This window comes from Ursus arctos, unplaced genomic scaffold (assembly GCF_023065955.2).
Source record: "Ursus arctos isolate Adak ecotype North America unplaced genomic scaffold, UrsArc2.0 scaffold_4, whole genome shotgun sequence".
In the NCBI taxonomy this organism is placed as follows: Eukaryota; Metazoa; Chordata; class Mammalia; order Carnivora; family Ursidae; genus Ursus; species Ursus arctos.
The window spans coordinates 2,656,392-2,677,180 of record NW_026623056.1 but is presented as its reverse complement, the minus strand read 5'-3'; the positions used below and the strand labels follow the sequence as shown (position 1 = coordinate 2,677,180).

Below are 20,789 nucleotides of genomic sequence, written 5' to 3'. Positions count from 1 at the left end.
TCACTCAGAGTGTGATGGGAAGCGGCAGGTTTTGCCCCTGGGCCTGCAATGTGAATATGTAATTTAGTAAGGGGAGCTAACCATAGAAAAAGGTTAATTAATAATTGAATTCAGCTATAAATTGTCAAGCAGACTGGAAAGGTTAAATTGTACTGCAAGATGTAAAACTAGGATGAGTGAGAGTAAAAGCTGGACTTAACCGTGAGAGGTCATAGCACAGTTATGAAGACGGTACAGGAGTTGGGGAGACTTTGTTGAAAAAGCCGGGCTGAGACACTGACAACAGCCTTAGGGTGCCCTTGCCTACCCCTGGGGGCTGGAGGGAGGATCCAGTGAGATTCTCAAAACGTCACCACATTGTTCTTTTACTTAGTTGTTTTATGTGGGTTATTTTCCAAGGAGATCTCCTCTGTTCTTTCTCAGACTTCTTATGAGGTAAAATTTTGAAGGAAGGAAAGATAATTGGAAAACTGTATCTATGATGTCGTCTTCATGTTAATTACCAAGTCCTTGTTCTACAGAAGAGGGGGCGGCTGTCCTCCACCCCACAGCTGGTGGGTTAGAACCGCAACAGAAAACTGTTCTTAAAGGCTGTTACTAAGTATTTACTATTTTAGGCCTAAAAACAAAGACAAATCTTCAAAAGTATTATGTTCTGGGAACCAAGGTGATTTCAATTTATCTTCCTTTTTGTCATCTCTCTTGCTGCCCTACTTAAAAATCTTCTACCACAAGGGGCATCTACTTGGCTCAGTCAGTTAAGTGGCCGAGTCTTGATTTCATGATCCAAGATGATCATAATCTCGGAGTTGTGAGATTGAGCCCCGCGTTCCGCCCATCATTCAGCACAGTCTGTTCGAGTTTCCCTCTCCCTTTCCCTCTGCCCTTTGTCCTGCTCTCTCTCTCTCTAAAATAAATAAAATCTTAAAAAAAAAAAAAAAACACTTTCAACCACAATTGTCAAAAGCACAGGTTTGTTCATTTTAATCTTTATTATCTGTAAAGTGATAAAGGTACTTAGAATTCTTAGTGTTTTCACAAGTTGAATTGTGTGACTTTCCTACAATTGTTTGTTTTTTTTTTCATAAAGATAAAACCTTATGTTATCGTCAAGACTGAAAGCAAAATTTTATGGGCTGTTGCTTCTGCCAAAGAAACATTGCCCTCTCTTGGCTTAAGGTGTTAAAACACTTAGCAATGTTTTCTGTCTAATTTTGGAGTGTTGCTTTTTAATTCTGAATCGGAGCAGTTTGCCCTGAAATGTCATGGATATATGTTTTGCCCATAAGTGGATGTATACAGCTAATTTCTCTTGTGACTTTCAGAGGAAGTCAAAATTAAAATGGAAAATTGCTGTAGGAAGCTGGCATGATTTTAAACTCTTGAGTGCTTGAAGGAGGAGTAAAACCTCTTTCCGTTCTCCACTGCATGGAAAATATTAAACTCCTTTTCAAGAAGCAGGGGAGATGATGAGTATTATGCATTTTCATCTTTTTCTCATGGGTTCTTGTGATTCAAATCCTATCCCCATTGCGGTTTATTCTGCATTAAAAATCTTTGGTGCCAAGATTGAATCATTAATTTTGTCCTTATTTTTCCTTAAACTTGTCTGGTGCTTTGAGAATATTCACTATGTCCCTTTTTTGTTGTAGAGGTTCTAGCAGTATTAGTTCATCTTGACTGATGCCCTTGACTTCAGAGTATAAATAGAAAGATAGAGATAGGTGACAAGGATTGATTAGCGAGCCTCCTTCTAAGTGAAACAGTAAACCTATCTAGATAAATCACTAGCTCAAAAGCCTGGAGAATGCATGTTAAAATAATTAAGGGTAGTGTGGGTGTATGTGTGTGTGTTTAGCTGATAGGGAAATTTTCTAGAAGAGCTACAAGGACACAGAAATTCTATCTGGTCTGTTTTACTGTCTTTTTTTATTCTAAAAAAAGGCGTATGAGTTTTGGAGCTGTTGGACTGATTATTTACTTTCTTCTTTTTTTTTTTAAGGGAAAAGTTTCTTTTAAGTAAAAGGGAACCAAGATTAATATTTTATTGCCTTTTTGAGTCCCCCGCCCTCTCTCAATATATAATAATATATATATGTATATATATATATAATTACTTTATTATTCTTAGACTTTAATTGTAGGGTTGAAAGGCCTCAGGGAATCCTCTAATTCCTTCTCTGGCAATTTTAAGCCACCACAGATAAGAGAAAAACATATTTTAGGATTTTTCTAGCATTTACTCTGTGCCAGCTAGTGTTCTAAGCACTTGGCACATATTAACTCATTTAACCCCGACATCCACCCAAAGAGATAAATACTGTCATTATTTCTATATACTGTGTCAGGAAATGGAAGTACAGAGAAGTTCAGCAGCTTGCCCCATAGGGAATGGATCTGGGATTTGAATCCAGAGTCTGTGCTCTCAGCCTTTATGTTACTGCCTGCCTCTTTCCCTCTCTCTTTCTTTCTCAAATTTGCAATTCCAAGGGTGAATTTTCACTCTGACTTTCCCTTCTCTAATGTGGTGTCCTCAGCTTCTCTTTTAAGGCTCCTTTTGGCTCTGTTTTCCTTTTCCTGAACTTAAGGAAGGGGCGGTGCTTCTCCCACCTCTCACCTCCTTCGGTCACTGCCACCCCTTCTCTCACCTCCCCTTGCTCATATCCTTCCATGCTGAAACCATTCCTGCATTCTTAAGTTATTTTACGTCAGGACTGGAAACTGGTGCTATAATAATGGGTTGACCAGTTCTGAGTAAGATAACATTAATAGTACAATTACCTCATGGTCTGTATGTATATCCTCTATTCCTGTTTACCACATCTTTTTTCACTGCCTTTGCAAAACCACATTCTTCGTGCCTTAGATCTTGCTATTAGGGAGGCCAACTTATTCATCCGTGAAGATCTCGAATTTCTCAAGACCTTTGAATTTTGACTGTAATCCACAAACATGTCCGTCTCTTTGTGGACACGGTGGAGCATCTGTTTAGGTGATTTATGAAAGTTTATAACTGCGTATCCTAGGATTTTCTGGCTCTTGAGACAACACTGCCATTAATATGTTGAATGTGTAAAATCCCATTGAGCATAAAACTGTCAAAGACAGTTGTGTGGTTCGGTATGATAAATGGGTACTTTGGGCCAGCCGTTGGCACATTATCTACCTGACTGCATTGCAGGGAAGAGACGAAAGAATGGCGCACCATCTCCCACCCTCTCATTCCATTCCCTGTACTCCCTCCCTACTTGGTGTGATCTGGTGGACCCCCCCCCCCTCTTACTGCAGATGAAATAATTCTGATGAGTTTTCTCCTTCCCAGTGCAATGACAGTCATTACCCGGTTACCAAGTCTCACACAAGATTGACTTTGCAACAGCAAGTTTGCAGTGATCGCTGCTGTATATTAAGTAAAGAATTTCACCAGATTGTAATTTGCAAATGCAGCATTCCCCCTTTATTATTTCCCGTCTATCGTGACCGTTCCATAGTAAGGTTTAATACTTAAGAGTCTGAGGTGGCTGGCAATAGGTGGTGAGCAGTCCTCTCCTGTTTGTCTTGTTGACTATGCTGCTGTCTTTTAAAATCGTGGATGTTTCTAGGCTGGAGTTGTTTCCCTCTAGTGGCCCTGCCCTCCATGGGAGCCCCTAAACTCGGGCCCTCCCCACCCCCACTGCCACTTCAGTTCCATTGGAAAAAAGATCTTGACTGCTCTTCCTGTTCCTCTCTTTGAAAGTGACGCACGTGCTTGCTGAAATCATCTGTGATATATCCAATTTGTGCACTAAAACTCCGTTTTAACCGGCATGTTTATGTGTTCGTGAACCTGCACCCAGACCGGGGAGCTTTGGCCAGTGGGTGAGAGGAGAGGGAGTGTATTTCCTTCCAGCTGGGGGGCTTAGGTGTTCCGGTGGCATCCTGTTCTTGCCTCTGGGATATCAGGATGGCATTGTAATATACCTGGTTTCCTGTACATTTTCCCCACCTGACCGAAATTCTCAAAGACTGGGAGCATGCAGTTTAGGGCTGGCTTAGTGAGACCCTGTAGTGCTAATCTTTTTTTCCTCTGCCTTGTTCCAAACATCATTCCAGATGATACTGTAGTACCAATTCAAGGAACTTCTTGGTTTAATAGGCTTTTAGAAATTGGCAGAGGGACTTACATACCACACAGATTTGTTTGCAAAAAAATGTGATTTCTTGACAATGGACTTAAAACTAAGCTTTTTGGAGTTCTGCTACCTTTAGCCCAATTTCATACCTCTGTGCCTTTGTCCCTGTGATGTCTTGCACAGGTGCCTTTCTCCCCTGGCACCCTTTTCTATCCAGTTGCTCTTCGTTCTCAAAGCCAGCCAAGAGATGACTACCTCTGATGACTGCCTCACCCTTCTCCCATCCAGAGCTCACCCTTGTCTTTCCTTGGGCTTAAAAGTACTTTTATTATGCTAAATGTCTTTAGCTCTAATTGTATAAAAATTACCTAACCTATCTACTGTGTTAGACTTGAGCTGCTTGTGGCCAAGGCCCATGTCTATTCATTTTCCGTTTCTACTCATAATGTGGTTCCAGATACATAGTAGGAGCTCAGTAAATGCAGAGTTATCGGATGTATATACTGGATCCCTTATAATAATAGCACTGGGGGGAAGGGGTCATCTGGCAAAGAAAATAGAACCCGGGTGGAGAAAAAGACTGGGGCAGGGATTGCAATGACCTGTGGGAGGCTGAGGCTGAGGGGGAAGCTGAGATTGGGGCATACACACTGCCAGGGGAGGACACCATGCCACTTTGGGTGGTGGCAGGCATTCTAAGGGTTGTGCACAGCGATGTTAGCAGAAGCGTGAGTAGGGGTAGGGGCTGTGGTAGTTGGAGAGGGAGCCCTGGAAATGGAAGGTTTATATGGGATGCCAAGATGAGACATGGAGCGTGGGGAGAAGGTGGAGGACCCAGGAGATGATGGAGATGTTGTAAGGAGGACAGCAGTAGCTGGTAACCGGCAGCTGTGACACTGGGGAAAGGGCAGGAGGGACCGGGCATCCCTTCAAGCAGCAAGGAGTTATAGCAGGTGTGAGGGAGGGAGTGGCTGTGAGCAGGGCACTTTTGGATGGCCAGTAGTGTCAGGCCGTTGGATGTGTTGTATCTGGCGAGTCAGTGATTGGTGATTAGATTGTATCTTAGGTAGCCAAAGGCAGCTAAAGACTGCTAGAAGAATCACAGGACAGCTTTGGCCTAGTTTGGCAGAAATGAGATCATATGTGACCATGATGCCGCACAAAGAGGATTCAAAGCCTACCTCAGAAATTCAGTGTTTGCCTTCTTTCCCCTTCTTTGCCTTTTACAGACCACTCTGTGAGGCTGGGTTTTCTGTCTTGGAATGAAATCTTAACACAGACCTGGATACTTCTCAACTTCTCTCAGATTAAAAAAAAAAGTATTAATAACTTTTATCCATACACCCAGTCTCAGTCTAGTTAAGTATTATGCCTGGTCTAGTCCATATGCATACATTTTATTATATAAATAAAATATCTATTTTATTATTTTATTCATTCAAACGTAGAGCTTTTCCCACTCTTCCAGCTCCTGTTTGCTGTCGATGTGAAGCCAGAGCTGGGGAAGAGAGTTCTGATAAGCTTCCCCTCCCTGTTTCCCCCTACGACATTCGCACTTCCCCTGTACTCACCAGGCAACATTGGCTTCTTTGGAGTAGACAGGGCAGGTAGGGATAACCGAGGACAGGAAAGTCGTACGGCATGGCATCAGTTTGCCATGGGCTGCTCACCATGGCGGGCGTGAACCTGACTTATATAGGTTCTCTGTAGAGTCCTACCCCCTTCATTTCTGTGGGTCTCTCACCTGTGTTTTCCTTCATGGTGGGGGGTGGGGGGAATATACCGTCTCTTTCATGCCAGTGAGGTGCTGAGGTTTTCTCACTGGTTCTGATTCAGATCATGTGGACGTGGCAGTACTTGAGCGATACCTCGGTGGAAAAACCCTGGAGTCTTTAGGAAATGCTGTGTTGTACCTAAGAGAGAGGTGGGAGCTAGAAATAGAGATGTGGGGCTAACCGCGGTGGTACAAGTCAAGAGAGTGGACACATTTGCCCAGGAAAAGACATGGAACCTCACAGAGAAGGTTCTGAGAAGCAGGAGCAGCAGGAACTGGCAAAGAAGGTGGGAGGAAGCCCCTTTCAGAGTATTGATTCCATGAAGGTGCAGACTGCGCAGAAGTCAGCTCAGACTTAGGTCGGTTGTGGCTATTTTTTTACCCAGAATGTGGAACTTATAAACATGTACATTTTTATTTTAATTGTGAAGACCATACAGTGTTTCCCCCTGTTTTGAAAATTGATGTTCATTTTACTTTAGAATTTCTAATTCTTTCCAAACAAATTTTAACTTTTTTTCTTTCAGTTGTGTATGAGCACAGATCAAGATTAGAGAAGTCCTTGCAAAAGGAAAGACTTGAACATAAGAAAGCAAAGGAAGGTAAATATAAAATGCAGTTTGTGTTCTGTGTTTTTATCACACTCTTCTTTGAAACATCATGTGCTTGCTTTACTTTTTTTTTTCTTAAGAAATTTCTCAAATCAGGGGTGCCCGGATGGCTCAGTCATTAAGCGTCTGCCTTCGGCTCAGGGCGTGATCCCAGCGTTCTGGGATCGAGCCCCACATCGGGCTCCCTGCTCAGTGGGAGCCTGCTTCTTCCTCTCCCACTCCCCCTGCTTGTGTTCCCTCTCTCGCTGGCTGTCTCTCTCTCTGTCAAATAAATAAAATAAAATCTTTAAAAAAAAAATTTCTCAAATCAACCCTAAGTCACTTTCATAGGTAGACAGAGAAAGTCAGACACCGTGTTATGCATCGTACAACACAGTAATTCCTGTATAAGCCTGGATTCCGAATCTTCCATTCAGTGTGCCGCCTTGAGGTGGTTCACATTATTGGTTACACATATTCTATCAGAAATGAACAGCTTTTCGTCTGAATATCACACACATATTGTTACTCATACCTGAAAATTCCATAGATATCCAAGACAAACAGCATGTGTTGTCCAGAATATGACAAATTTTATACATTAATATACATACACATACATACATATACGTACATTTACAACATAATAAATTGATCACATTGTGTGGTATCTTTTTTTTTGGTATGGTGTCTGACGTTACGCACTTGTTTTCATCTTGTGAAGGCTTCTATTGGCACAGCTGATCGGTTCAATTTGAAAAATTAACATTGAGCACGGGCGTTGGGCAATGCTATCGATTTTTATCAGAATTCTTCTATAAAGCACTAGCTTTATACAGCTTGTGGTTTGAAATGATCCGCATTCTTATTTTTATTTATTTGCTCATGTTTTGTGAAATCTTGTGAGGAAATAGAAGCCAGGTATTCTGTCTGATTATGTTGGTGTGGGGTAGAGGGAGGGAAAAGGGGAGGGCAGTATGGGTTAGGGTGTTTTACTGACCCTTGGATTAGGCCTGGATGAAGAATAGGAGTTTAACATCATTAAAATGCTTTGATAGGATTTGGATTTTCCTTGTCTTTAAATGCGGAGTGATTTTATAGAGCCATCTAGTGGATAATAAAGCTTTAAGAGCATTAAAGATGGTTTCCGTGGTTGAGTTCCCTTACTAGTCCTGAATGATTTTAGCGTGCCATCTAGTGGATAGCAATAAATCATCTGTCTTGAGCTGTGCTTCATTTTTTTTCCTCCTTAATTTCAAGGAGGGTTAATCACAGAGTGCACATTTTAAATTCACTTCTAATTAATTGGTTATAATGTATATTTTCTTTACTCAGGACATCAGCTTTAAAATAAAGCTTAAAATTATATAATAGTTTTCTTCCAACTCTTTCTAAAAAGGCATTAAGAGGAAAAATGAAGTATGTTTTCAAGTGGATTGTTTTTAAAGCTAAAATATTTTTCACAAGTCTGGATAAAATTTGCTTAATAATCTTTTAGATATTTAAATATTCCATAATGAGTTAATTACACCCAATTTTCTCTATTTTTTATTTTCTAGATTTTCTTGTTTATAAGTTAGAAGCACAAGAAACACTAAATAAAGGAAGGGTAAGTTTTTTAATTTTTTTCTTAATTATTTTATGAAACTTAAGAAGAGGGAAATAATAGTGACAAAATCGTTTACTATGTTGGTCATTCGGGCTGAAGTACATACACATTCGCATATGTATATATACACACACATGCATGTGTGTATGTATGTATGTATTTATTGCTGCCCAAAAACCCCTGCAGTGTTGCTGTCACTTGCACGGTCCAAACCAACTGGAGAAAAGCAAGTTTTCTCTTACTCTAAGAAGAATATATATATATATAACCATTAGTTGAATGAAACATTGACATTTTGGGGTATTAAAACTGAGAAGGGTCAGTGCCTCGGACAGCTAGGAGGCTGTCAGCTTTCAACTCTTACCTCCTCTAAAAGCCCCAGCTAAAACTGTGTGCTTTCTGTTGTGCATTTCGTAATGTAGTTTCTTTGTAAAGTAAAAGAGTAAAGCAATAGAAAAAAAAAGCAATAGAGCAGAAATGCAGTTCATTTTAGAAATTGTAAAAAAAATGAAAGAAAAAAAGGTTGTGGGCATACTTGAGCTGGAGCCAAAGTAGGGGTGTGGCATGTCAGATAGAAGAGCCCAGCACGGGGAGAGAGTATGGTCGAGCGTCTTGTGCACAGACTGCTACGGCTGCCTAGGACTGTGGACATGTGTGAGGTCCCTGTGTCAGATGTTCAGCCGGGACACACACATAACCCACTGGAACATGGCTTAGGCTCAAGGTTCAGTCCTGGCTCTGCTACTAATGGAAATGTTTGCCCTCAACTTATTCCTTATCCTTTCTCCGTTTCTTCACTCTGTGAAATGGGAGTCTCATTTGGGTAAAGTAAGACATAGAGAATTCCTTACACCGAAGTCCGGAGAAGGAAAGCGCCTTTTCTCTCCCCTTTCTTAAGCCTTGCAAAGCTTGTGCGGCTTGGACCTGGTTGGTTTATCCCCACGTCCCCTCGGAGCACCTGGCACAGAGTATCAGCCGTGCGCAGTGACTATGTCTCAGGACAAGTTCCTTGTGCATCAGAGCCTCGGTTCTTTTCAACTTGAAAGGGGAAATAAACCATTTCCAGGGGCCCTGCTAAGGTGCTGTTTTATGATTCCATGTCTTGCTTTTTCTTTACTAAACTCTAGCAAACTTACAGGAATGGTAAGATTTCATTCCTGCCATGAAATAAGGAGATGGCCCTAGAGACATCCTGGTTCAAGCATAGCATTCATTGTAGCTTATATAAGTGAAATAAATGGAATTCTTCTGGTAAGTGCTGTAAGCACTTAAAGTGTGTTTAGCAAGAGAGCCAGATTCGTTCTCTCTCTGTTAACTATTTTCTTTTCAATTTACAGCAAGATTCCAATAGTAGATACAGTGCATTGAATGTGCAACATCAGATGTTAAAAGTGAGTAATTTAAAGTTTTTCCTCATGAATGAATGAAAAAATTAAGTAACTTAAGTGATTAAGGAGAGCATACAGAAAATCGGTTTATATGGTAGGATGGTACGTTAAAGTCATATTTCACTAAAAATGAAGTAGAATTGTAATGTTGTTCCCCTATCTTATCACCCAGTTACAGCGATCATAGTCATCTTATTATACATTTTCTTATAAATCTGTCTGTCTGGTCACCCAATTTTTAATTTTAGTCTTCTTTTTATCCTTTAAGGCTTTTTTGTTTGTGTTTGCTTGCTTAGTTTCCTCACAGTGGTTTCCCTTAGATGTTTCTTCTATCTTAGGCACATTGGAGGCAGGAGAACAATGAAACGCCTCCTTCATGTTACTAATATTTAATGTGTCCTTTTACCTACCACAGGAACACAATGTATATTTAAAAATTCTCCTTGGTTCTTGGGTAAAACTCATTATTGTGTGTCAAGAAGACTTAGAAAGAGAGAGGGCGTGGAGGGGAGAGAGTCATGATTTCTGTCAAGCTAGAAGAGAGGCGTGGATTCCATCAAGAGTTCTGCACAGCAGGGAAACCCTGCTGTGATCTCCATATGCCTCCAGCCTCCCTCCCTTGCCTGCCTCTCTTTTTGTTTGGTGTTGTCTTTCCTCCAGTATCAGGAGAGCAAGTCCTTTTTTTCGAAGCCAGAACCCTTCCTAGTATCAAGAAAGCAATGCTTGGATTAAAGCAGACCATCCTTTCACATTAGCATTTGGGGACTGTGGGATTTATCTAGATTGTGATGACAGTGTAGGATTATGACTAGGAGTAAGGTAAATAAGAATCATTCTATAAACAATGTATGACTTCCCCCAAGGGGAAAGAAATCTTTTTTTTTTTTTTTTGACTAGGTTACCAGGAAGGCTGAAAATTAAAGAGGGGAAATAAAAAAATGTTGCTGGAAAAACATCAGATTGAAAGAGGAAGTCTGGAATATCCATGGAGGGATAATTTTTCCATTAGCTTTACCTTGTCTCCACAGCAAGTTGAGTCCCTGGGAGTTTCCCCAATCCTTCCCCTTTCCATCTCCCATGGCTAACTTCTAACTTCTTGTTGTTTTTACCAACGTTCAAAATTAAGGAGAAAATTATTTTTGGCCACGATCCCAAACCCCTGATTTGAAATGTAAGGGAAAGGCAGGGGAGCTGCCCCAGTGAAAGCAACCTGAGGAAAAGAGAGCCTTCTGCCTCCCCTGTTCTTTCTTGAGAGGTGAAGGCTATAGACTGTGGTGTCATGGAGAGAATGTACGTCTCTGCTCAGGTTCTCATCTTTGCAGAGTCAGCACGAGGAGCTGAAGAAACAGCACAGCGACTTGGAGGAGGAACATCGCAAACAAGGAGAAGACTTCAGTAGGACATTTAACGACCATAAGCAGAAGTATCTGCAGCTACAGCAAGAGAAAGAACAAGAACTTTCCAAGCTAAAAGGTATTGGAAGTCTGATTAGCTAGTTTATATGAAAATAACTGCCCATTTTAATGTTTCAGTAAAGCAGTAGAACTGTGTTTGCATGGCGATTGATTCACATTTACCATGTGGTGCTTTACCGGCCACTTACTGTTTTGTAACATTTCACAATTATCCTTACCTCTTTGGGTTTGTATAGGGAAACAGAATAGAATACTTGGTGTTTCTCAATGGAGCACGTTGGCCACGTTGGGCAAGATCTCTTTTTCTGTGAGTTGTAAGATACTTAGTACCCCCGTCCCTTCCCCACAACATGCCGTCGATGCTCCACGTCCCAGGCGCCCAGGCGACGACCGAAGTTGCCCCGTGCGTTTCCTGACCTCCAGGGGGCCGGGAGCACTACCTGTTGACCCCTCCTAGTAGCTCTGAGAAGTGCAGGATCTAGAGGCCGTCTGCCCTGGTGAGTCCTGGCCTCTTCAGTTACTGGTTATATGACCACGGACAAGCTGTAAGATCACCACAGGCCTCATTGTCATCATCTGTAGAACCGGGATATTCATAGAAAGTTACCAGCCTCGTAGGTTGGTGCGAGGATTAAATAATTTATGTAAAGCACCTAGGACAGTTACTGATATGTGATCAGTGTCCGCAGGAGGTGTTTTCGTAGTATTATGAAACAAAATGTATCACTCTGAGTGTATGTAAACTCTGAAAAAGGGAAATATTCTACAGTCACCTCTTCAGGTGCTAAATAGGTTTGACGTGTGAGAATTGGTGTAAAAAGTCACAGGATGCTTGCAAAAACAATGGTGAAATCCAAGGAAGGTCTGTGGTCTGGTTAATTATACTGTGCCAAACAGTATTTTTATTTTATATAAGATATCATTGTAGAGGGAAGCTGAGTGATAATTACTTTGGTCCTCTCTGGGCTTTTATTTGCAATGTTTTGTCTATAAGTATTTCAAAATAGTAAGTTATAACAGAAAGGCACACAAGAGTTAAGTAGCCATCGAGGCAGATTACAGAGGGTGAAGGTGGTCTTGAAAGAGTTGGGCCGGGTGTCAGCAGGTGATACCCAAGAGCTGTGGATGTGCAGGGCTGTTGGTTGGCTTGTCGGTGATATGGCAGATGGTGGGGGTCGTTCAGATAACAAACAGAGAAACATCCTCACAAAGGTAACATAAAGCATGTTTTCTTACGTCTACTCTATTTCCTTTCTTTGAAACAAAGTGTGTTTAGAGTAAAATTTTAACAAATTACATGTAGAAGTAATAAATCAGAACCATGGAAGATAGGAGGCCACATGTATATGAGTTCTGCGCACTAAGATAATTTAAGCCTCATAACCTGGTCTGAACTTCGTGGCAGCCAGGACAGAAAGGGAAATGCAGTGCGTTATGGGGCTCTTATCATCAGGAAGAGAATAGACCTCCCCTGTGCGTGGGGCAAGGGAGGGAGAAATAGAGAACGGAATTTCTGGTATCAGTTAATTTTTGGAAGAAATTTCTCAGAGGCCTTACACAATAGGGTGTGACAGTGCCTTTGATGACACTTTATGAGCAGTTTGTCCGTCAGCACTTTTGTTTGAGGTTGATCCTCTGATAAGAGCTTCGGATAGTGAGTTAAAGCAAATGGTGACACGCAGCTCGGTAGTGGCAGCCAGACGTATAATCCAGGTAGTCTCTGGTCGAGTTCAGTGTGACACCGGGAGAGAATTCAGAATTCCTGGGACGTAAACTGGTAGCATAGAAGCTTAGATAATTATTCTTTTCATTTCTGTTGTAATAATAGCTGACGCTCAGCAAATGTTCACCATGTGCTAGTACCAGGTGAAACTCTTCATGCAATTATTTTATTTAATTCTCATGACAGCCTGTAAGTGAGGCATTGTGTTTAGCCTAATTTAACAGAGGAAGAAACTGACCCTTCATAAAGTTAAATAACTTACTCAAGGCAATACAGTTAAGGCACAGAAGCAACTGCCATTAAGTTTATAATCTGAAACTCCTTTAGAAGCTAGCAGTTTGGGTATTTGTGTGTGTATATGTGTATGTGTGTGTGTGAGTGTGTGTATTCATACGTGTGTGTGTGCGTGTATGTGTGTACGTATGTGTGTGTATGCCTATGTGTGTGTATGCATATGTGTGTGTGTGTACCGAAGCCCCATCCAGCCGACAGCCACACACTGACAGTCCCCTTGGATTGCCAGTGCTGTCCTATTTTGACCTTTGAGTGGAAGCCTTTCCCACCTTGCTCTTGACCTGTCCTCTACACCCAGTCAGCCATCCAGAGATCAGGGGTGAGGCAGGGACGATAAGGGCGTAAAAGGGGACAGAAAATATGGTGAGAGATGGGGACGGACGCTTTTCTTCAGTGCTGAGTGCCACACTGGAGAGCTAGGGTTTTGTGTGCAGGACGTGACTGCCACTCAGGGATATTTTGCCCAGCACAGTGTAGACTCAGACCTGCTGTCTCAGCATCATTATTAACAGCCTCCCCCTTCCCTTTCAAATGTATCTTCCATTGAAAAATGAATTATATTTTCACCTGCCACCATTCAGCTTCTGCTGAGTCACATGACAATGGGCCTCATGTTGCCAGATCTCAGTAGACCCAGATCCTTGATTTTTAAGTGCTGCCAACTATTCATATGTAGAACACTTTGCATAGGCCAACGCTGCAGGGCCCAGGGGAGAAAAGAGAGAAAGAGAAAAGAAAAATGTGAGTTGGATTCAGCCTCAGGGCTGCCAGTTTATAACATCTAATGTCCAGTTACAGCAAAAGTAAGAAATTCACCAAGAGGGTAGGAGAGGTGGGCCTGGAATCTTTAAGTCATTGAGGCTGTTCCCTGAACAGTAGGCTTGAGATTCGAGAGATTATAGGACTTCACTGAGACAACCACAGTCTCACATGGTAGCCCTGGAAAAAACTGTCCTATGACTATCGGAAGGGGAATTTGTATCAGGCAAGAATTCAGTGGTAGGAGAAGGAAAATATGCTTAGAATTTTTAAGCAGGTAAGTGGGGTTTTCTCTCTGTCTCTTCCTTTATTTCTTGAGTTGTCTTTGTAATTGAAATACTTTTTGGGGTCTGTGGAAATTATTCATGCTATGAGAAATAGGATTTGTACTTTTTGATAACTTTCTTTTTAATTCATGGAGAGACTCAAATCTTAAACCATCCCTGCCTGTTACATTTTATTGAGGACTTGCTTACTACAGAAATACTTCATTTTTAACTCCTGTGTAATTAGAAATCCTTAACTGCTATACTGTGTAGCTTCCTTAAAAGTATTTAAGCTACTGAACCAGATTGTATTGGAATGTCAAGCTGAATCCACGCCACATCCCAAAATGATAGAATTTGTGTTGATTTGGCATATTATACTGTCAAAGTTCAAATCGAATCCTAAAAATAGTTACGTGAAGTCTGAGATATGAAAATAATGGAATCAAAAGCCAGAAAATCTCAAGGCTTTTATGCTTGTTTTTTTTTTTCCCCCCACAAATAGAAACCGTGTACAATTTGAGAGAAGAGAATAGACAACTAAGGAAGGCACACCAGGACATGCACACCCAGCTCCAGGACGTCAAGGTAGAACAGAACCGGGCATTGGCCTGCTTTACTCTGTCAATCAGCTTTACAAGTCACTCCCTAATCGACCTGCATTACAAATCCACATTGTTGTTTTGGGCTTCGCATAAACTGGAGTGTGCCCACTACTTTTACCGCGTCTGCATTGTAAGCTAAAAAATGGTCTGAAAATCCAAACATTTTCATTAATACCGAAAGGATTCTTTGGCTAAGTGGTTGCATTTTAATAAGCTTTTTTATTTACAAAGCTTTATTATAATGAAATATTGGTTCCTTTGGTTTTGATTTCATTGTAAGGGATTATATTTAGGTAGCACGTTTTAGATTTCAGATACTACCTTTTTATCGTCTTCTCTCTACAATGATTTTTCAATGTAGCAAGTGCTGCAAGAACAACAAGCAAGCAGGCAAGCAAGCTGCGTTTGGGTGCTCACACCACTGTCAGCCGAAGATGAATCTGTCTTAGAATGTTAAATCTCAACATGTAAAATTCTTTTTTGTGTAGCAACAGCATAAGAATTTACTCTCCGAGCATGAACAACTTGTAGTGACTTTGGAAGACCACAAGAGTGCGCTAGCCGCTGCACAGGTTAGAAGGGTAGCAGCCTCTATCGGTTCTTGTTACAATCTGCTTAACATTTCCGAATTCCTTTATGCATGTAGTCTCTTACAAGCCAACCTTCAGTCAGTTCTTAGGTCAGAGCTCTCCTGATCCTGAGGATCATGCATGCTTTCGAAATTCAATCAAGAGAATATTAAATAAGCCTTCGATTATTTTTTGCACTGGTAGTGTGGTACCTATGACTATTTCTGCCCTCCACCAGCCCCTACGTGCAATGGTCAAATGCTTGTTTAAATCACAGAAATTATTCCATATATATGGTCTTCTGCCACTCTCTGACCTGTGGTGACTCTTCTTTTGGATCTATAAGATTTTATGATGCTAGCTACCAAATAAATTATTGTCAAGACTTTTTCTTCCATCCCTCTCTCCCTTGCTTCCATATCCCAGCCTACACACACTCCTTTTAGGACTACCCTTATGTGTTCTTGGCCAAATTACAGAAAATAAGAGATCTCATGTCGATGGAGAAGGAAAAACAAGAGTCGTAAGTTCCGTTTTTCAAAGCCTTAGAGCAGTCCCTGGCACAAAGCAGGCCCTCAGTGGTTATTTACTGAATGTACAAACGAACGAATACAAGTGTTGGAGAGCTTATTAAAGCAATACCATACTGTGTTTTACAGCTTTCTAGGAGAAGCAAACAAACAGGAATGGCTAGCTTAGTCACTGGGTTTGTACTTTTCTTCATTCAGAAGAATTAAAAGGAAAACCAGTTATCTGTCCTCATCAGGAGACCATGTATAATTTTTTGTCTTTATAAAATTATGAAAAATATAGCATGTTGGGCCCTGACCCATCTCATAGGCTGTAGCATCTGTATTTGTGGGACTCCTTTTCAAGGTAGTCATTGGCTATCTCCCTATGAAACTGTAGCTGTGTGGCAATTTTTTACAGGTGTACAAATTGAATTGACTTTAGGAGATTATTTCATTTAAAGCCTTCTTTATAAAATTTTTACCAAATATTATTTTATTTGAGGCTGTTTTTCATGCTGAAAAATGTGACAAACCCATTTGAATATTCTGTGTGCTATATGATTGGCCACAAATATTAGACTAAGCAACAATTTGAAAATCCAGAGAAATTTAAGTAAAATAATGCATTTAATGACCAAAACCAAATTCTGCAGTAAGCACACTGGCAGTATTACGGACAAGATTTTGTAATAGAGAAAAATATTTTTATGTAACTTATGTATGATATTCTATTTCTTTAAAAATATTTTCTTCTCCTTTGAGAAGTGGCTCAAGTTGTCCTGCCCACCACCCCTTTAAATTGTTATGTCAGAACTAGGTGTCGTACTTGAAGTCCCAGCTCAGATCCCCATATTAGTACTTTCCCTGGATCTCCTTAGCAAATAAATGCTGCTTCAAACATCGACATTTCTTCTGTAAATCATCTCATGAGACTGTGACTTGACATCCTGATTTTTTTAAAGATTTATTTATTTATTTATTTGAAAGAGAGAAAGTGTATGGCGGGAAGAGCAGAGGGAGAGGGAGAGAGAATCTTGAGCAGACTCTGAGCTGAGCATGGAGCCCAACTCGGGGCACGATCTTATGACCCGGAGATCATAACCTGAGCCGAAACTAAGAGCTGGCCAGGCTCAACCAACTGAGCCACCCAGGTGCTTGACAACCCAATTTTTAAATGTAGTTGAGTGGGGGAACAGCAAGAACAGAATAGAGGGACGCCTGGGTGGCTCAGTCATTAAGCGTCTGCCTTTGGCTCAGGTCAGGATCCCAGGGTCCTGGGATTGAGTCCCACATCCAGCTCCTTGCTCAGTGGGGAGCCTGCTTCTCCCTCTGCCTGCTGCTCCCCCTGCTCGTGCTCTCTCTCTCTGACAAATATATAAACGAAATCTTGAAAAAAAAAAAAAAAAAAGAACAGAATAGAATTTGAGTTTACAGTGTGTCAGGGATCATTATAAGAACTTTTTATACAGGATTTTATTTAATGTTCACATTCTACTGAGTTATATAACATTGTGTCCTTTTTATAACTAAATAAAAGGAGGTCAAAGGAAGATAAAATAGGTGGCCCAAGATCAGCGATGAGACTGAGCTTAGAGTTTAGGTGCTCTTGACATCATGGCCATGCATAGCTCTTAAGCTGGTGTTTTTGGAGACTTTCCTGCATCACAGTTACCTGGGTCTTGCCCCAGACCTCCTGAGTCATATTTTCTAGGGTGGGGGCCCAGAAGATTGCACTTTTAACATGATCCTTCCATGATTCTCAATGCACACTAATATTTGAGAACTGCAGCATAACTGCTTTCAATATATATCTAGGAGGAGGAGAAAGAAGAAATATTTATTAAAAGTATCACTATGTGGATGTCTTTTTTAAAAATCTTCTTTGACCTCCAAAGTTAGTTTGCAAATGTGTTGATAGATTTCTGGGATAAGGGCCACTATTAGCCATATGGCATACCTTTGTACAAATTACAAGGATGCACTCCTCTGAGACAGATGTAGCAAGAAAACTTCTTCACCTTTGTGTGAATTGGAAAAAAATTAAAAGGCCTCCCCCTTCGTTGGGGTAGAAGAGCATTATGCCAGGGTACACAGCTGGGGTGATAGGAATGCCAGCTGGATTCCAGCCTCCACTCACCCGCTCTGCTGTGCCCACTGGCTGGAAACTTGTCCAGAAAAGATTTCTGTGTTTTTTGTATGTATTTATGTAGGTGTGTGTTTACACACACAGCATTTCTGTTTTAGGGTAACAGTGTTGGTGCATGTAATGAGCTAAGTATGAGCAGTGTCCGTTGATTTTCTTAGTTAAGGCATTTGATTTTTTTTCTGTCTTTCCAGCTCCTTGTATTAAAAATATTGTGCATGCACACACACATACACACCACCACCACATATACACAGATACACCTGGATGAGTAGATTGTAGTTTAATACTTACATTAGTGCCTTTAGCACCTTAGAAGAAAGGAGGTTCATGATTGAGGAATAAAAATCTAGGCTCATTTCATGCCTATGCTATTGCTTTCCTACATCTGCAGAGCACAATACCAGGAGCATTCTGGAAAGTTAAGGGCCCTATTTGACCACAGGTTGATGGGGGCGGGGGGAAAAGGGGGCCTGAGTGATTTTATAAATAAATAACTGAATATATATAGATATACTCAGTTACTTATTTTAAACTTATGATTCTTCTTCACTGAAAAACGTTACTCAGACCATATTGGTAAAAGATATCTGCACTTGTATTTATATAATTGTGTGAATTTTTAAACAGACTTTTTTAATGCTATAAAACTGATTGCAAACTGTCTTTTAATAATGACACTTCTACCAGAAAGTTATTTATAAAAATTCTGACTGTTTAACATAGCATGAGAAACTAACATCTGTCTTAGATATTTTTTCTCCGTTCCCTTTATATCTAATTCTCATTTGCATGTGCCTAAAAATGGTTAAGCATGTCCAAGTAAGAATAGCTAATGCATGGAAATAATCTGCATATTTTTCCTAATTGGCACTTAGGTACAATATTTTAGTCTGGTCTTCCATGCAACCCTAATGTCCATCCATGAACGATATCTCTTTCCCTCCTCAAATTGTACAATTTGCAACCAATTGTGCAATTTATAACCAGACTCAAGTTGCGGAATATAAACAGTTGAAAGATACTCTGAATAGGATTCCAAGCCTTCGAAAGCCAGAACGAGCAGAGCAGCAGAACGTTACCCAGGTGACACATTCTCCGAGACGTGACCACACAGCGAGGGAGGACTTGGCCGGAGAGCCACGGGAGGTAAGAGGCGTGAGCTGGTATTCTGCGATGGGGTCCCTTTCCCCGTCAAGCTGTCATCAGGTGAACTGCTCTAAATATCTCCAACTTTTCCTGCAGAACAGTGGTTCTCCAATTTTAGGGTATATCAGAGTCCCCAGCAGAGCTGTTAAAATGCAGATCGTTGGGCCCTAGCCCAGAATTTCCAGTTCAGTTATTTTGGGATGAGGCCTGAAGATTTGCATTTCCAACTGATTCAGCTGGTCTGGGGAGGACACTCAGAGAACTACTGCTATAGTATTTTCTGGGAAGGACTTTACTGGCTTTGTTTACTCATATGGGTTTATTTTTTCTGAAGGGGCTGTTGTGTCTGAGTTGTTTTTTTTGTTGTTGTTCTTGTTGTTTGGTTTTTTGGGGGGTAGAGTGAGAAGATTAAATGATAATGAGGCTGTTCTGTGATAGCCCACTCAAGTGTTAACGTTGGTAATACAGTTGAACTTGAGGCAGTTCTAGGTCCACACAGAACAAGCCAAAAATTGTATTTAAGAGGTCTTTATAAAACTATCAAAGGTGAGAGTGCCTGTCTCTTAATCCACTTTTTTTTTTTTTTTTTTTGTATTCCAGCTCTTCATAAAAATTGAGCCTTGCTTAAGAGTATCTCTCATAAGTGGGACATTAAAAGTAGGGTCGCCCTCATCCTTAATTCTAACATAGTTGTTTTTTAATCACATGCATAATACAAATGGCAAGTATGGCTATCTTTCTCCCTGAGAAAGTTGTTTTTAACAATGAATGTTTGAGAAGATGTATCCTGAGTTACCATCTTATGGGAATAATTAAGTCGCTATGGATGGACTTCATAGAAGTCTTCAGTCCTGCAGAGCATTGCTTTACGGGCGGGATGTTCTGTGTCTTCATGGACCCTTCTCTGTTACTATTAAGAAAACATGACCAGATCCCTGTCCTGGGAATTGGTTCTATTCCCTATCCTAGTCTGACTACCTGTTTACTGGATTAATTAATCTTTTAATGACTCAGACCTTTAATTTTTTCATCTGTGAGGTGGCCATAGTAGTTATCTTCTATAACCTTTTTCACATGAATGCTGTGCAGATAAATGGCAAGTATTTGAAAGCACTTAAGGCCCTTTAGAGAAGTATTTCATATAAAGCCAGGGCAGTATTATGTCAAACCTGCCAGGTTTGTGAGGATGTTGGTGAAACATACATGTCCAGGAGTTGTCCTCAGATGTCTGAGAGAGGACTTTTTTCCTCCATTCATTCATTCATTCTGATTTCTTGGTTATAGTTCTGCTAACTTAAGAAGAGAGCCTCACATTTATTTCAATTTGGAGGAGCAGTCTGACCAAATAAGTTATTTTTTCCAGTAAATAAGATTGGGGGGGAGGAGTGATAAATTTTCTTATGATATTATATCATCTTTTTTTTTTTTTGCCCCTCTTTTCTAAGTAATGAAAATCACATGGAAATCTCTGAAACTTTAAATCCAGTAAAACCAATTTAAACCAACCAATTTTAGAAGAAGAGTTCTCTGTAAAAAGACATGTCTTTTTATGTTGAATTTATGTATTAACAATACAAAATATTTACAAAGAGTTTCCTCTGATTTATGAAGAAATGCTACTTTAATATGTTAAACGTATTTTATTGTATCTGGTTTAATGCGCACTATTTTTAGTTAACATGGATGTCTATTAGTAATGGTATTCTTTTTTTTAATTAGTAAAAAGTAAACCCAACTCATCCTCAATTTGATCTTGTCCTTGTCTTTTCAAATCATTATATTTTTGTTAAAGTTGTGTTCATTTAAGTAAGCGCTACACCCCTCCCCCACCAATGGGGCTCGAACTCATAACCCTGAGATCAGGAGTTGCACATTCTTGCG

General features: G+C 40.5%; 1 protein-coding gene across 11 annotated transcripts in view; it reads left to right on the top strand.

The window, feature by feature from the left end:
* The window catches only part of GOLIM4 (golgi integral membrane protein 4), a 75,987-nt gene that overhangs the window by 37,563 nt on the left and 17,635 nt on the right, over positions 1-20,789 (top strand). For 6 of the 11 annotated variants that reach the window (XM_057306546.1, XM_048214897.2, XM_026499088.4 and 3 more), the window contains exons 2-8: positions 6,414-6,488; positions 8,036-8,085; positions 9,423-9,476; positions 10,796-10,946; positions 14,436-14,518; positions 15,024-15,107; positions 18,750-18,908. In XM_057306546.1, coding sequence (XP_057162529.1) covers positions 6,414-6,488; positions 8,036-8,085; positions 9,423-9,476; positions 10,796-10,946; positions 14,436-14,518; positions 15,024-15,107; positions 18,750-18,908 — 656 coding nt within the window. The remainder of the gene's footprint in view (positions 1-6,413; positions 6,489-8,035; positions 8,086-9,422; positions 9,477-10,795; positions 10,947-14,435; positions 14,519-15,023; positions 15,108-18,749; positions 18,909-20,789) is intronic. The other 5 variants (XM_057306548.1, XM_057306547.1, XM_048214898.2 and 2 more) reach the window with 1 other exon arrangement.